The sequence below is a fragment of the Odocoileus virginianus genome, chromosome 7 (assembly GCF_023699985.2).
Source record: "Odocoileus virginianus isolate 20LAN1187 ecotype Illinois chromosome 7, Ovbor_1.2, whole genome shotgun sequence".
In the NCBI taxonomy this organism is placed as follows: domain Eukaryota; kingdom Metazoa; phylum Chordata; class Mammalia; order Artiodactyla; family Cervidae; genus Odocoileus; species Odocoileus virginianus.
In genome coordinates, this window is record NC_069680.1 from 6,829,767 (window position 1) to 6,846,674 (window position 16,908).

General features: G+C 33.8%; 1 protein-coding gene across 6 annotated transcripts in view; it reads right to left on the minus strand.

Moving 5' to 3' along the window:
* The window catches only part of NT5C2 (5'-nucleotidase, cytosolic II), a 149,490-nt gene that overhangs the window by 42,909 nt on the left and 89,673 nt on the right, over positions 1-16,908 (minus strand). For 3 of the 6 annotated variants that reach the window (XM_070470095.1, XM_020897905.2, XM_020897904.2), the window contains exon 3: positions 4,824-4,897. In XM_070470095.1, coding sequence (XP_070326196.1) covers positions 4,824-4,897 — 74 coding nt within the window. Of the gene's footprint in view, positions 1-4,823; positions 4,898-6,357; positions 6,416-15,962; positions 16,259-16,908 lie in introns of those variants that run through there. The other 3 variants (XM_020897906.2, XM_070470096.1, XM_070470098.1) reach the window with 3 other exon arrangements.

The following is a 16,908-nucleotide window of genomic DNA, read 5'->3' on the forward strand; positions in this document are numbered from 1 at the left end:
CATTTAAAACTACATTAAAATATGAAATATTTAACAGATAAATGTAACAAAATATGAAACCTTTACACCAAAAATCATGAAAAATTGTTAAGATACTAAAGAAGATTAGGTAAATCAAATAATGTATCATGTTCATGGACTGTAAGATTCTAGATAGTTAAGATATCAAATGGAATAAGGGATGAAGATAATCATAAACAAAATCCCATCCAGGCTTTTTTGTAAAACTGATGAGTTTATTCTAAAATTTATACAGAAATATGAAGGACCTAGAACAATAAAGGACTAGAATAAAGGAATAAAGTTAAAGGACTTAACACTACCTTACTTTAAGACTAACTATAAACCTACAATAACCAGTCAAGACCATGTGACATTCACTGATATCAATGGAATAGAATGTCAATAGATAGACTAACACATATTGGCCAATACAGTCACAAGATATGTATCTGAAAGAGGATCAGCATTCAGAATATATACAGAACTTCTATAATTGACAATAAAAAGATAAACAACCCAATTGAAACATAAGCATTTGAACAGGCACTTCACAAAAGAAACACATATACACAATAAGCACATGAAGATTTTCAACATCAGTAGTTATCAGAGAAACACAAAATAAAGTCAACAGTGAAATAACACTACATATTCACTAGAATGGCTAAAATTCAAAGCACTGACAATATCAAGTGTAGATAGGAGTGGAGCAACTAGAATTTGCATGTTTTCTGGGTACGAATTTAAAATAGTATCACTACTTTGAAAAACCATTTGTCAGTTTCCCACAAGGTAAACATTATATGGCAATTACACTCCTAAATGTTTTCCCAGAAAAAAATAAAAATATACATCCACAAAAAGACTCCTACACAAATGTTAACAGTTTTACTCACAATAGCCCCAAACTGGAAACAACCCAAATGCCCGTCAACGGATAAATGGACACACAAATTGCGGCATAAAAACAAAAGGACTGCTACCTGCTCTCCCGACCCAAAAAAGTAAAGTTTAAAGAGAAAAGAGAATTTCATAATTTTCACTGGTTAGCATCACTAGTAATAAGACCTATTATGGGCCCCTAGTATCATGCTCTAAGAAGGGCACATACTTCTTTGGTATTTTTCCCAGCTATGCACAATACTTCAATCTATTCATGGGAAAAAAAAATCAGACAAATTCAAATTGTGAAACATTCTACAAAAACATCTAACCAGGACTCTTCAAAAGTGTCAAAGCAATGAAAGATATGAAAGACTCAGAAGTATAACAGAAGAGACATAGGAAATATGACAACTAAATCCAATGTGAAATTCTGGTTTGGATCTTGAATTGGAATAAAGGACTTTAGTGTAAAAACTGAATAGAGTCTGTAGTTCAATTAACAGTATTGTACTAATGTTAGTTTCTTCGTTTTTATAATTGTCCTACAGTCAACCATGGGTCAAGCAAGATGTTACCATAGGAGGGAGTAAAGGCAAACTATTACTTTTGCAACTTTTCCACAAATCTAAAAATATTTCAAAATAAAAAGTTTAAAAAGTAGGGGTAAAAAAAAAGAATGAACTGCCTACTGACAGACACAACATGAATGAATCACAAAAACATTACGCTAAGCAAAAGAAGGTAGAAACAGAGTACATCACTGTATGCTTCCATTTACATGAGATTCTGGAAAGGTATAATTAATCTGTAGTGACAAAAAGCCATGGGGCAAAGAGGGGAAGGAGGAGAAGTAACTTCACAAAGGCAGTGAGGGAACTTTCTGTAGTGACAGAAAAATTCTCTATCTTCATTGCGGTGATGATGTTTGCTGGTTACACAGGCATACACATTTTGTCAAAGTCAATATATAATTAAAATGCATGTATTTCATTGTATGTAACTTATTCTTCAATAAAGTTTATTAAATTTTTTAAAATGAGTCCATGCTTAAAAGTATTTAACTTGAATAATTAGTGTATATTTTATATTGGGTAAACATAAAATACCATGATTGATTCTTAAACTGATATATTAAAACTTATGCACCCAAATTATTCATTCAATAAATATTCACTGAACAACTAATATACTCCAGATTTTAGGCCACACATAGGACATAAACGTGAAAAAGAAACTCCTTACCCTTGAGGAACTAGCAGGCCAAAGGGGAGACAAGCAAGTGAACAAAAACTGCAAGTGAATTACAAATTGCTCTGGGGAGTGATATACCAAGGTGTCAGGATTGCACAGAGAAGACAATGTCTCAGAAAAGGCTTCAGAGAATATAAGCCCTTTCCTGTGAGGCAATTCCACTTATTTCAGGGATATTTATCCCAAATACTCAAAGCTTTAAAAAAAAAACACTTCTTTTAGTCTTGTCACTGTACTTTATGGCACATTTTTCTCATGAAAAGTCCTTAGTACTTCAAGAGTGTGGTTTGTTTGTTTAAAAACCAAGTTATTCAGATAAATTTTATGAATATTTATTATGGAAAACAGGTGGCAGTATGAAATCAGTAAAGTTGTTTTCCTACATGCTTTATGAAGTGAAGGCAATACCACAAGGATAGTAACAATGTTTTTCATCCAAAATAGAACTGCTGGAAAAACATATAGTCTCTCAAGGGGGCTACTTTATTTTTTTTTTAAAAGGGGGCTACTTTAAAGAGCTTTGTCTTTTTGAGTGCTTAAGTCTTGGTTGCTTTGTCTGCAGGGGGAGGGGGAAGTGCGTATCACTTTCAAATTATACCTTGCTATAAACTGTCATTATTCAAAATATAATGTAAACTTATTATAGTAACATATATTATATACATATGTATACATGCATGCTTAAGTCTGAATCTTAGTTCAGCTATATCACAACTGAATGTCTTTAGAGAAAGCCCTCAAAATCTTAGTGTCCTCTGTTAAATGAAGACAATAATAGTAGAATCTGTCTCGTAGGATTCTGTAAGTATCAAATAAGTGATGTGAATGAGATAATCTGCATATTAAATGAAATAACCAATGTAAAACACTTACAACAGGGCTTGGCATATAAGTACCTAAGAAATGATAATAATCACTATTATATATAGCAAAGTATAGTGTTCTAAACTAAGAATAAACATTAAAATATAAAGTAAGATTACAAAAAAAAAAAGCATATAAAAAGAAGAAACCATAAGGTAGCTTTAAAGTTTAGAAACCAAGATTCAGTGACTTTTTTGTTAAACAAGAGAATTCATTTTTAAATTATTCTATAGAATATACAGTTATGTCAATGCTCAGTAACAAAACGCACCAGGCACATTACAAGTTTCCAATGAATACTTAGTAAACTACTTCAATACAGTAAGATGGTCTTAGTAACCAAGAAAAAAAAGTTTGTGACTTTTCAGCCCCATTAACTTCTATCTCTGCTTTAGTTAATACCCCTTTCAGCTGCCAAATGATCTTTTCCCTGGACAGCAGAATTCTAGAAAGGAAAGACTGCAGGATTTTCTTCCAATTTGGACAACAAGATATACACTGAGAAAGCATAGTGTTTCTAACTGCTTTCTGGTAAGAATATCTGAAAGCATCTGTGTCCAATTGGGAAAATATAAAAGAATCTACTGCAAAAACAGCTTGAAGGTTAAAGAAAACTAAATAAATGACAAAGAATATAGAGAGAAGAAAGAGAAATTCAAATCAAGTCAGTGTATATTTTCAATATATAACTTGCTTGGTAAAATATACCCACATCCATGTAACAAGTACCTATAAACTGCATGTGCTCATTTTTGTCCATTTTTAATATTCACTTACAGTTGCCTAAATTGAACATCAAATTGAGATTTATATAATTTGAGATGAAAGTCAGTTTTCTAACACTGTTATATAAAGTTTCTGAAGATAAGTGAATTAATACATTTTAATGTTTTGTGTACTTAAAGACAATAGTTTTAGAGAAAATTTCTGAAATACTCTTTGAGTTGTACACATGTGCAGGTACAAACATATAAACGTGTGCTCAACTCAGTTCTTCGCCTCCTTTTTTTTAGTCTACTTTTTTATTTGAAACAAAACTGATTCGCTATGTTGGTATTAGCTTCAGGTGCACAGCAAAGTGATCCAGTTATATATGTATATATATTCTTTTAAAGACTCTTTTCCATTATAGATTATAAGATATTGAATATATAGATCCCTGTGCTGTACAGTAGATCCTTGTTGTTCATCACTACTACCTCTTAAATTAAATGACATTTTTGCCAGACTGCAAATAATTTAATAAAAACTTTGTAAGTTTTCAAAATATGTTGCAACTATTGGCTAATACATTAAGTATTTCAAATATATCTCAGAGATAGAACAGCAAAAACAACAATGTTGGTGTCTAAGGTCTATTTGATAATGAAAAAAGTAATAGCTCTAGCTTTTAAAGTCTTTACATAGTATATATGTGATCATTTCAAAAGAAAACCAACATATTTTCCATTTGTCTTAAGCATAACATTGAAATTCTTAACTGATAAAAGTTTACCTGTGGTAGACAAACACAAAATTCCATCCTTGATGAACAGCTTAATACAGTAAAAGCCAAAAGTGCACGAATATTCATATTAATGCATACTTTCATTGTATCATTTCTTACCAGGGCCTCTAATTTAGCACTTGTTCTATCTGTACAATCTAAATCTCAAGGAAATCTGATAATTTCAATATTCACATATGTCAATGAAAGCAGCCTGGTAACAAGAGCTTCTGGCAGCTAAATATGTGACTACATCAACAAGTGTTTATTGAAAGGTCTAGTAGGTTGTATCCAAAGTAGTAGTTCTTTAAGCAATCAGAAAAGTGCTACTCACCAGCGAGTGTATAATCCATGTCAAAACCAAAACACTTTATTTTTTCCATGGCTAAACTCCGGTTCACAAACACCCTAAAGAAAAAAAAAAAAAAGAGTAAAAAATTATAACACTGTAGCCAAAAAAAAAAAAAAAAATTAAATTCAATGGAATTATCTGGCTATCTTTTTAGATATCATTTAAATACCAATATTAAGATTCACAATATAAATTATTCAAGTCCTCCTTATACCATAGGTGACATCAGATACTACGCAAAAATATGTCAATTTTCTTACTGTGTCTTTATTTTAACAAAGCTATGTACTCAAGATTTCAGAGAATCAGTTCTCCTTTTCTAAGTCTGACTCCATAAAATAGCTTATTTCTGAGATTTTATAATTCACTCACTCATTTATAATTTATTTAATGAACAGAGGTTCACTTAAAGTCTATCATATGCCATACACTAAAGACATAAATATAAACAGATTTATTCAACAAATACTTACCAAATGCCTACTACCTATCAGGCACTGTGATATGGCAGAGAACAAAAGAGTACCTGCCCTCATGGTACTTAAATTTTTTTATTTTATTTTTTTTTTATTTTATTTATTTATTTATTTATTTATTTTGCTAATTACTTTACATCATTACAGTAGTTTTTGTTGTACATTGATATGAATTAGCCATGGATTTACATGTACTCCCCATTCCAGTCCCCCCTCCCACCTCCCTCTCCATCCGATCCCTCTGGGTCTTCCCAGTGCACCAGGCCCGAGCACTTGTCTCATGCACCCAACCTGAGCTGGTTATCCGTTTCACCCTAGATAATGGTACTTAAATTTTAACCAATCTCTATCCTTGAGGAATTCAGCAGTAGCAGGAGAGAGGTTTAAGCAAATAATTAAAAGTATTTTAATAAATGCTATAAAATAACATGCAGGAGATAGCACAAGTTGTTTGAGCTGATCTTAAACAATCAGTAGGAGTTTTCTAGTAGGACAAAGCAAGAAAGGCACTCCACAAAGAATGACAAAGTAAAGATAAGGTTTGCAGTGAACCAAAATACATTTACTGGAGCTGAGTTTTCTTTGGTTTTACTTTTCTGTTGCAAACGCAAGTTTTCCAGAGAAGGGAGAGAAGCAATAAAGGTTATGAAGCTAAAAAAAGGTAGCAAGGGTCAGATTAATGAAGACTTTGTGTGCCACACTAGAGAGATGGGACTTTATCCTGCAGGCAAGAAAAAATTATCAGATTTTGATGAAATGCAATAAGCAGATTCAAACTTCAGAAAGATAACTATGAAGATACAAGGAAAACGAAACATAATAGTATGCAGGATCATCATCATGATGGCGCTGTGGGTAAGTTTCAATCATCTCTGAAAATAAGGGTATCCCCTCCATCTCATCCCAAAGTTTGGTGGCCAAAATTACTGAATGATTTATCCTCTTATTACCAAAACTTTTCTTTGTCTTCATCTCATAAGTAACTATGAGACGTGAGAATGCTACAAATCACTCAGGAAACTTGGTAAAAATAAAGATACCTGGGCTAGGCTTCTCCCACTGACAATATAGGTCAGTAGTCTCCAAAGAGGAGTGACTGCACCTGAGGATATGAAAGACTCCCCTGGAATACAGAAGAAAGGGTTACAACTTCTACTCAAAATTATCTCGTATTTTTAAAATGTCTAATTTGTGTTATGTTTTCTACTATACACAAGTAATGATAGCAGTATATGTAATTTAAGTATGCATCCAGAGGGATGACTGTTCCATACTTTAACTGATGAAATACTCAAGTTTGGAAACCATTAATCTAGATAACAAAGAAAAACCTCTTCACCAACTCAAGAACTATTGTTTTAACTTTAATAGAAAGCTTTTCCTCTCATCTCAGAATGCACGCACTAATTTTATATGCAAATAATCAAATATTTGCTTACAATATTTTAACTGGTGGACTTAACAGGTCCTTGAATTCAGAAATGTTATTCTCTAAAAAATATGAACTTATTTCTCTCACAGTGTGCTATGCACACTAGATAAGCTTTATAAAACTCTTAGTCCCTGAGAGAGATGTTATGTAAAACATTTATACTTTCTTTCCCTAAGAAAACCTGTTATTCTGGAAAATCAACCCTTATTTTGATTGGGTTAATAATGGATGGGAAAGGAAGAGTAGTGAAGAGCTGAAAGATACAGGGAACTAGAGAACAAATGACACCCACTCAAATCTTTTAAAAAATACCCCCAAACTCCAAATATATCACCATGACCCTTCTACCACTTCATCAAATTTCACTCTATTACTACCAACTGGAGCATCTACTTTATTATCACCTTTTTCAGTTACATAAATCCTTATGAAGGCACAAGAGAAGGTAAAGACACTGAGTAATGGTTTTAACTCTGGAAACACTGAAGCTGAGACTTTTCAAACACACTCTCAATTCAGGCTAGGGGGCCAACTGGATCAAATCCTTGATCAAAGCCCAAACAGCTGACATGCCTAAAATATTCTGTGGGAATTTAGCAGGAACAGACTGGGAAGATTTTTCTATCCAGGAGAGAGAGATATAGGACCACATAATAAAAGGAACAGCTTTGATTCTGACATAAGAATGATGCAAGCTGATTTTAGACACAGCTACAATCATAGACAAAAAGATACTTTGCTGGTATCAATCACTGCTAAAGGCAGAAAGAAACAGACCCAGCTAGATAATCCACCCACTTCTTTCTCGTCCAGAAGAGAGGTTAATCTGTACTCCTTAACGCATTTTTAAGGATACAGAGATCATACTATTATCCTTAGGCATTGTCCATAGAAACTCTGGGAATGATATCTATCAGGAATAAGAAAATCTGTTGTTTCTGCAAAAATAACCATTGCTAAATATCCATTAAATCACACTCTTTCCTCTGACTAACTGGTCATTTTATTCAATCAACATGTTTGTCGAATGCCTATTACAAACCAGGTACCATTTATGACATACATCCTAGAAGTTGTCCTTTAGGGAGTAGCTAAAACTAGTAAGATGTTTTAGATGTCTAAAATTAGAAAGATGCTTTTCTATGAAACCAAATATCCTTTATCTTTTCATTTTCATTTAAAGTACCCCCACCTATAGAAGCAACTCCTGAATTTAAAAAAACAATCACTCCTGTCTCCCCTATAATTTATTACTATTATGAAACAAAAGAAAAACCTCACATCTATTCTCACCACTCCTTTTCTTTCCCTATTTAAGCTACAATATGGGAGAAGGGGGCAATAGGGAATTAAATCTAATTCATGCATGAATACCTAAAGTGCATAAGCAAAGCTGTGATGACAAAAGGGAACAGCTGCATTATAGATAACTGCAGTAATATATATGCCATGATTTATAAAGATAATAAACATCCAAATGCTGAAAGTATGCACTGACTTCAGCTGAGAGGCAGCCTTGAGCCAGAAATACCGCGTCTCCAGAATATAGCCTTAAAGTGAAACTGATTTCCTGGCGTCAAACTAATAAATATTCTTTACTGTTATTATATAAAAGAAAGTGCTAGGTGCTCTATCAATAAAAGGCTGATTCACCATCTCACCACACTTTTAAAACAAAAATACCCTTATCTGCCTTGGGGAATCCAAAATTTCCTATTGGTCCCAGAACCTTGACTGTATCTTCATTAATGCCTGTTAACTTGTGTCACTTTTCTAAATTATTAACCAGTGGAACATACTCCACGTCTCTAGCTTCAAGAGCCTGCATATACTTGTGAAACTTTCCAAAGCTTTCTTTAAATAAAGCACAAAGCTGCCACCCTAGAAAGCACGACTGAACTAAGCATCCAACATTAAAATGCAATTATCAGCCAGAAATTCCTATGTACTAAGTCATTTGCAAGATATAGATTTGAGCATTAAAACAACAGACACAACCTTTAGCAGACAGACCAAGAAACACTATAAAACTGAGCACAGACGTCCACACAAAGACAAATGTAACAGCTTTTACTATCATACAGCACTGCAGTAAGGCATAAAACTTGAAGAAATGCTATCCAAATAAATACAGACATTAAACAAAAGAAATAAGACTATTAACATAATGTGCTTTAAGAACAGGAATCTAGTATTCTCACACTAAAGGAACATGAACATGCAATTTATTAAATTTGGAATTTTGTAAATAGCAAACTCTTAATGGTTTTGAGATTTAACTTGTAATTCAAAGCAGCATTACCTCATCTGTCACTGGTTGCCGTTCTGCAAAGTGTGAAACTATCTGAGTCAACTAGTTCTTGAAGTCACATAACAGAATTCTTCTTCAAATTCCTAGTATAATTTTTGTGTGTGTGACTTTAACCTTACTTCAAAAAGACCGTTTTAGTCGGAACCAGGCCCCTCCACGGTATGTCTCTTCTGAGACAGTGCTGGAGAAAACACCTCTGTGTCTAATTTAACTTGTCACTGGATATCACTGTTGCTCCACATGAATCCATCTGGAATAGAATTTCTCTGGCACTGGTGAACTTTATCCCTAGCTCCTCCTCCTGCCCAGGAGTCACAATTTCCTGGCCAAAGGCCCAACAACAGTTACTGCAACAACAAATGAGACTAAGGATACAAGCAAAAAATCTCAGGCATGTTTTGGTTATGGGTTTGTGTAATTATATCCTCAAAGTTTGTTACAGTTACAAGCGCCTGTTGGAGAGTGCAAATTTAGATTATCAACCAAATGATGTATTTGAGTGTCTGCTAATTAACAGAAAAATGCTATATGGTGAATTTTTGTTGAAAACCTAATTTGTATCTCTCTCCCCAAACTAGTCTCTATTTCCACTAGGGCACTCTCATTTCCCCCTTAAGTCTAAAACCTAGTTAACGTCTTTTGATTCTTTCCTCTCCCTCAAATCCACAACATCTCACTTGCCTTCATTTAAATTTCCAAATGTCTCTAATCCAGATCTTCCAGTCCACTCAAGCTGTTAACAACCTGTCCAGGTCCCTCATTAACTCTTCAGCAATCATCTCTCAATGGCTCTGCCTGCGCACTAATGCCAAATTAATTGCTTTGAAGTAGTGCTACTCAAAAGTGGGGTCCACAGTCCAGTGCAGATTTGTGAAGTGCTGTTACTGATTTAAGAAACTACAAGTATTTAGAAACTTTTATATCAATTTGACAGAAAAGTTTTGTTTGTTGAACATAATAACAAAAAATGTATACTTTCACTTTATGTCTCTTCATTTTCAAGTAATTCATTTTTATTATAAGTATCAATTTCTAACAGAAGAGAAGTCTTTTAGAAGAAAATGGTTCTCCAACACAGATGAGAAGCATGGTCCTAAGGCCCAGCTCTAATCATGCTGCTCTCCCTCTTAGACATTCCTCACTGCTACTGCTGTCACTTCAGTCGTGTCTGACTGTGCAACCCCATCCCTGGGATTCTCCAGGCAAGAACACTGGAGTGGGTTGCCATTTCCTTCTCCAGTGCATAAAAGTGAAAAGTGAAAGTGAAGTCTCTCAGTCATGTCCGACTCTTCGCAACCCCATGGACTGCACCCTACCAGGCTCCTCCGTCCATGGGATTTTCCAGGCAAGAGTACTGGAGTGGGGTGCCACTGCCTTCTCAGAGACATTCCTCACTACCTACTACCAAATACAATTTTTAAAAAAATCTTCGAGGAGTTCAAAGCTTTCATTATCTTTCCAAAATCAGTTCTATCTCACGTTGCTCCACATCACACACCTTTAGCTCTAGTAATTAAAATGAACTACTTTTTATTTCCAAAAAGTTCTCTGAAGCTTTGTTCATACTGTGCACCATACCTGAAACATCCTTCTTAGTTATCTCTACCTTATTTTTCAAGACCCTTGAAATTTCTTTAAGAAATTCTTCTGGCCATGCCAGAGAACTATTCTAACAATGATGCCCCTGGGTCTTAGATTACTTTTTTTATTTAATTAAAAATATTTCACCAACAACTAAAGTTCTAAAATGTGATGCATGTGAGCAGTTATGGCACGTCTATATTTTATCATATACAAACTGTTTAATTCCCTTATTCTTTACTGGATTATAATCTTGGAGACAAGGATTTATTGCCTTCCCAACAACTAGCATAGGGCCTAGTAATGACTAGACACAATACTCAACTGAATTAAAAATTAAACTAAAAAAAATTTAAACTAAAAACTTAATAGCAATTAGTGACTGCCAGAACTGTGGAGAAGAAGGAATGGGCAGTTTGTTTGGGGGAATAATAAAAATATTCTGAAATTAGTGCTGTTGGTTGCACACCTCTCGAGAATATACTTAAAACCACTGAACTGTACTCTTTAAAGGGTGAATTGAATGGTATGTGAAATATATCTCAATAATGCTGTTATTTAAAAAACATAATGACAAGACCTTAGTCTGCCTTTACGCTCCCATTCTTCAGTAAAAGAATGCTAGTGATCTTAAAAAAAAATTCTTATTTATGAAAATGGATCCTTAAAAATCAAAAGTTTAAATACCTCGAATATACAGACACAACAAGAAATTGTGGACTAGATTATAAAAGTAAGGTCACTAAAGCATCGGTTTTTTCATCAATTTCCAGCCAACAGTTTCTTACTAATTTGTCTGAATATTTTCTCTGAGGAACACCCTTAGGAAGGATACATTATCAGGTTATGCTATGAGACCAGCACCCTGTGCTTCAAAAGTCTGAATAAGCATGCTATCATTTCTAAAATAATACATGAATTATCATAATTTTTCTTATTCAAATACTCAATGTTAAAAAGTCCCAGTGAAGAGAATGTGGAGGTATACAAAGAACAAAATTAAAGATGGTTAAAATTTAAGATGCATCAACTGTAAAACTCACCCATATTACATGCCACTAAAAAAGGGCCAGGAGGGGTGCCCAAGAAAAGTCAGTCTTGTAAAGCTAGGATTAACAAAGGACTATATCCATAGTACAAGGAAAAAGGAGAACTAAATCTGCAATATAGAAGAAACACAAGGACATTTGTGCATCTTGACCCTGACACCAAGTCCAAGAAATGGGAAAAAACTCCCCATGAGAATCTGAACAACAAATCTGGTAGGTTTGTGGTTTAAATTTACCCTACCAGCATGGTTAATGTTGCCCTTACGTGACTGACAGAAATGAAATTCTCTCTAAAAGAACTCAACTTAATTGTAGGTGGTATATTGCTAGATGTAGCCCAAATTCAGAGATGTCTAAATGTGAAAAAATGTGTATCTTAAAAAGTGATAAACAAGGCCTAATAAGAGCAGCGATTATGCTACCTTTCCCCAAAGATTTCAAAGCATACTTTTAAGGAGAATCTCTTTAAAAGACATTAAAATTCCCTTCACTTTCAACCTCAAATGAAGAAACTGCAGTAATGAGAGCAGAATGGTGGGGAATAAGAAAGAGGACTAACAAACGAAGAATACATAAATTAAAGGAGAAACCGGAAACAATGGCAGTACTTCTGAAAATTACTGTTCAGAAATGTCAGTCTAAAAACAGGTTTTTTCCAATCTTTTTTTCCTACTTTCCCCTAAATTCTTTACTTTTTCTCCCCAATTTTTAAAAGTAAAAACCAATGTATAGAAGATAATTTATAAAATACAACAAAATATTAAGGTTGAATTCTGTGGAATAAAAATTAGAGAAGAAAATATATTTATCCATGTTATCATTAGGCCAAATTAACAAGTGTGCTTGTTATTGTGCCCATAATGGAAAACAGAGGTCAAAATCTAGAACTTAAAATAAAAGCAAATGACAAAACTGATTTTGGCTTCTCACCTAAAAGACAGCAGGCTCTAGTGATAAAAGGCATTCTGAACAGCTCCAGAAGACAAGGGATCAATCATTACAATGAAAGAAGAATGTATATTTTTTCCCCTTGCATTACACATCCTAGAATACCTATATTTTTCCAAATATATTCCTTTGACTATGCTAAACAATAATAATTTTATTTATAAGATTTTAAATAAGCAAGTTCAGTTTCTCAAGTCTCATTCCCCCTCCAACTTTACTGAGGTATAATTTACTTCAAGTGAAATTCACCCATTTTAAGTGTGAAGATTGGTGAGTTTTGGCAATTGTATACACCCATGTAACAACTACCACAATCAACCCAAAATATTTCTTCATGTCCTTTTGCAATACTCTCCCCAACCCATGGCCACAAAATACCAATGATCTATGCTGTCACTAGTTTTCATGTAGATGAAATCAAATACCATGTAGTCTATGTCTGGTTATTTTTCTTAACACAACAGTTCTGAGACTCATTCATGTTATTACATGTATCAAAAATTAGTTCCTTTATTCCACAGTAGTATTCCATTGTATGGATATACCACAATTTATTTACCTATTCAATTACTGGATATTTTGAGTTGTTCCCAGTTTTTGGCTATTGTAAATAATGATACTATGAACACTCACATATAAATCTGTATGGACATAATGCTTTCATTTCTCTTGGAGTAAATACCCAAAAGTGGAAATATTAGTCCATTTAATAAGTGTATGTTTAACTTTAAAAGACACTGCCAAAATGTTTTTATTTTGCATTCTCATCAACAATGCTTGAGAGTTCCAGTTGCTCCACATTGTCAGTGTTAGTCATTCTAGTGGGTCTGCAGTGATACATAACTGTAGTTTTAATCTGTATTTCCCTAATGGTGTTAGTGGTAAAGAAACTGCCTGCCAATGCAGGAGACAAGAGACACAGATTCGATCCCTGGGTCAGGAAGATCCCCTGGAGGATGGCACAGCAACCCACTCCAGTATTCTTGTCTGGAGAAGCCCACAGACAGAGGAGCCTAGCAGGCTACAGTCCACAGGGTCGCAAAGAGTTGGACACAACTGAAATGACTGAGCACGCAATGACAAATGATGCAGAGCATCTTTTCAAATGTTTACTGGCCATGTCTTTTTGTGTGAAGGATCATTCACAAACTGGGTTATTTGTCTGTGTTATAAGAATTCTTCAGGTATTCTGGATATAAGTTCTTTATCAGATATATATGTATTGAGAATATTTTCTCTCAGTCTATGGCTTACCTTTTTATTTTCTTAATGTTGTCTTCTTAAAAGCAGAGGTTTTTTTTAAACTTATGATGAAGTCCAATTTATCAATTTTATCTTCCATGTTTTTATTTTTTATGTATTTAAAGAGAAATCTTTACCGAATTCAAAGTCACAATCATTTTCACCTACATTTTACTTTAAACTTTTATATTTAGGTCTATGATCATTTCTGTGTTTTTTTTAATATATATGTGATTGAGGCAAAGGTTGAGATTCACTTTTTTTCTTTATGTATGTTTAGTTGTTTCAGCACATCTATTAAACAGATTAACCGTTGACTTACCATGGCGTCATTACTGAAAATCAACTGACTGTATGTGTGGGTCTACAAACTTCCTATTAGGTTTCATGATCTCTATATATCCATCCTTACACTAATAACATACTGTCTCGATTACTATATGTTTACATAAGGCTCAAGTATAATTTTTGATGATTTAACTCTACTAATAATCCTTTTCTATTACTTATTAGGGAAATAGTTCATAGATATAAAAATAATCACATATACCAACATTCTGAATATAAGAATCATTTCATCCCAAAGTAGAAACTTTATCCATTTATTTCTAAAGATAGCAAAGGAGAATAAAAGCTAACTGATTTCATTTATAGGCTCCATTCAATTCAAATGCACTTGTTCATTACCTATTCAGACAGTAAAAGAATTGCCTCATGGATCCCTAGAAATAATCTAAAAGAATACTCCAGGCTTTATAGTGTCCTCTGACTTGTACAGATCTTTTTTTAACCAACCAATTCTAACATATGTTTTACCATGGGGGGCTGGGGGGAAGTACTAATTACTTCTCAAGAACTTTGACTGCATCTAGAAATATAGTTCTTCTTAAATCTATAAACCAGCTTTATAAATAACCACTGTACAAGCCTGACAAATATTACCAGCATCCATGATAATATGTACCATAAAAATTGTTTAATAAAAACTGCAAGCTTCTAGCTAGAGCTAGAAGGAAAGAAAATATACAAACCTGAAGAGGCAGTCCTCTCATAATTTTCACATTTAAAGAAACCTCAAAATTCCAGTGATGTCATGAGAGGTCTAAAAATAATACAGAATTATTTATACCCATGGCTGCTCTTTTTAACTAATAATGAGGCTTTATAAAATAGCAGTAAAAGGGGCCAATTTTATTTTGCTCACAATCAATACATGACCAGATTAAAATAAATTATAAACACAAGACTCTGAAACTACTTCAAAATTTCTACTAGAAAAAAATTAAGAACTTCAAGAAAATCAAAATTTAAATTGCACTGTATTTTTAGAGAGTTTTTTTTTTTTTGAGGGGATCTGTGTCCTGTTTGATCAAAGGGGATGTTTCTCTGGAATTAACCAGGTCAAGTTATGCTTGAAGGTTAGAAATGAGATCGTTAACAGGATGTAGCTATTAACTTGCATGTCACCTATGATAGTGGTCATAAAAAGAATATCAATAATAATTCAAATTCTGAAACATAAGAGAAAAGACTATAAAGACAATTAAAAAACCCTACGGAACTATTTTATATAGCAAAATAAAGACAAACGGGGGATTCCACATGAAATTATTTTTGTCTACAAGTGACCAGAAAGAAAAAAATCACAGGTTGCTTTTCAATCTTTCACACCATTTTCTAAAGGTACAAATTATTTTCAAATGCACTTGAATTTTTAAATTTCACTCATTTCGATGTAAAACTCTTTGGTAAGACACTACTGTTTGCTTCCAATCTTCATAAACACTTTCTACTGAAAAACAAAGAGAGTTTACCACAAGGTAAACAGGGTGCTTATCTCTCACTGAATTTCTATGCAGATTATCCACCCTCAATGCAGTCTTTCCAAATAGCAACTGTAACTTTACAGCAGATTACATGTGAAACAGTAGCAATGTAAACTTTCGGCTGAATTTCTTTCAATCTCTCCCCCATCTCCACTCAGACTGGTAGCACTGCTTATTAATCTTCCAATTCACTCAGATGACTAGAACATCTCTTCGCTGAGAAAAATGAGGAGAAAAGAATAATAAACTCACTTACCCTTCCTTAGACATTCTCAAAGATCTACTTCCTCTGGAAGAGAATACAGGATCAACAAACAAGCTTCACTGATCTCTTGAGAACTGTAGCTCATTTGTTAAAGCACAGAGAACTCAGGCCCTGAGAGGCCCAACAAATTCGGGCAAGATGCCGAACCCTAAGCAGGCAATATCTCAGAGACCAATATCCTCAGCTTTAAATACTTACAAACCAAAGAATAATAGGAAAAAATTGAAGAGCAGGAAAAATAACTGATGGTCTAAACTGTGTAAGACTGGCCAGTTTAGGCAGGAGACTATCCAAATGGCAAGTTCCCGTAAGAGACAGGAATCGTTACTGGCAAACACACAGAAAAAGCAAATTTACCCCCTAATGAGGCCCGCCAACAGTACGCAAACAATGTGAGTTTCACAGAATGGAGCGGCCCTAGTCAGTTCAAATCATTTAGTTTACTCTCGGAGGAAAAAAAAAAAACATAATACACAGCACTATGTTTTAATTATCAGTTTAGTTATTTCCTCCCTTAGAAAATGAACAATGCAAACTACAAGAAAAGTAAGTATTTATGTGCCGATCATATTACAGGAGTAACCTAAAGTACTTCCACACTGTGGTCTCTTTTCTGATCATTAACTACTTTTAAGAAAAACATCTGTGTTCACAAATATTTTACTCATATACCTGAAAATGTCAGCCCATGTGAAAAGAAATTTACAGATCTTTGGCATGTGGAGGATATACCCAGAACATTCTAAAGGTTAATTCCAAATCTCAGAGCAAGTTGCAGTTTGAAAGAAAAACATTTGCAACATTCCTGCCTCCTGACCAATATAATGCATAGGGATTATGCAACAGGGGAAGAAATAAACAAGTGTGCTAAAGTCTAAGAACATTGATAAGGCAAATAAATCCTCCTACTGATGGTTTGATTTAAAAATAAAATATA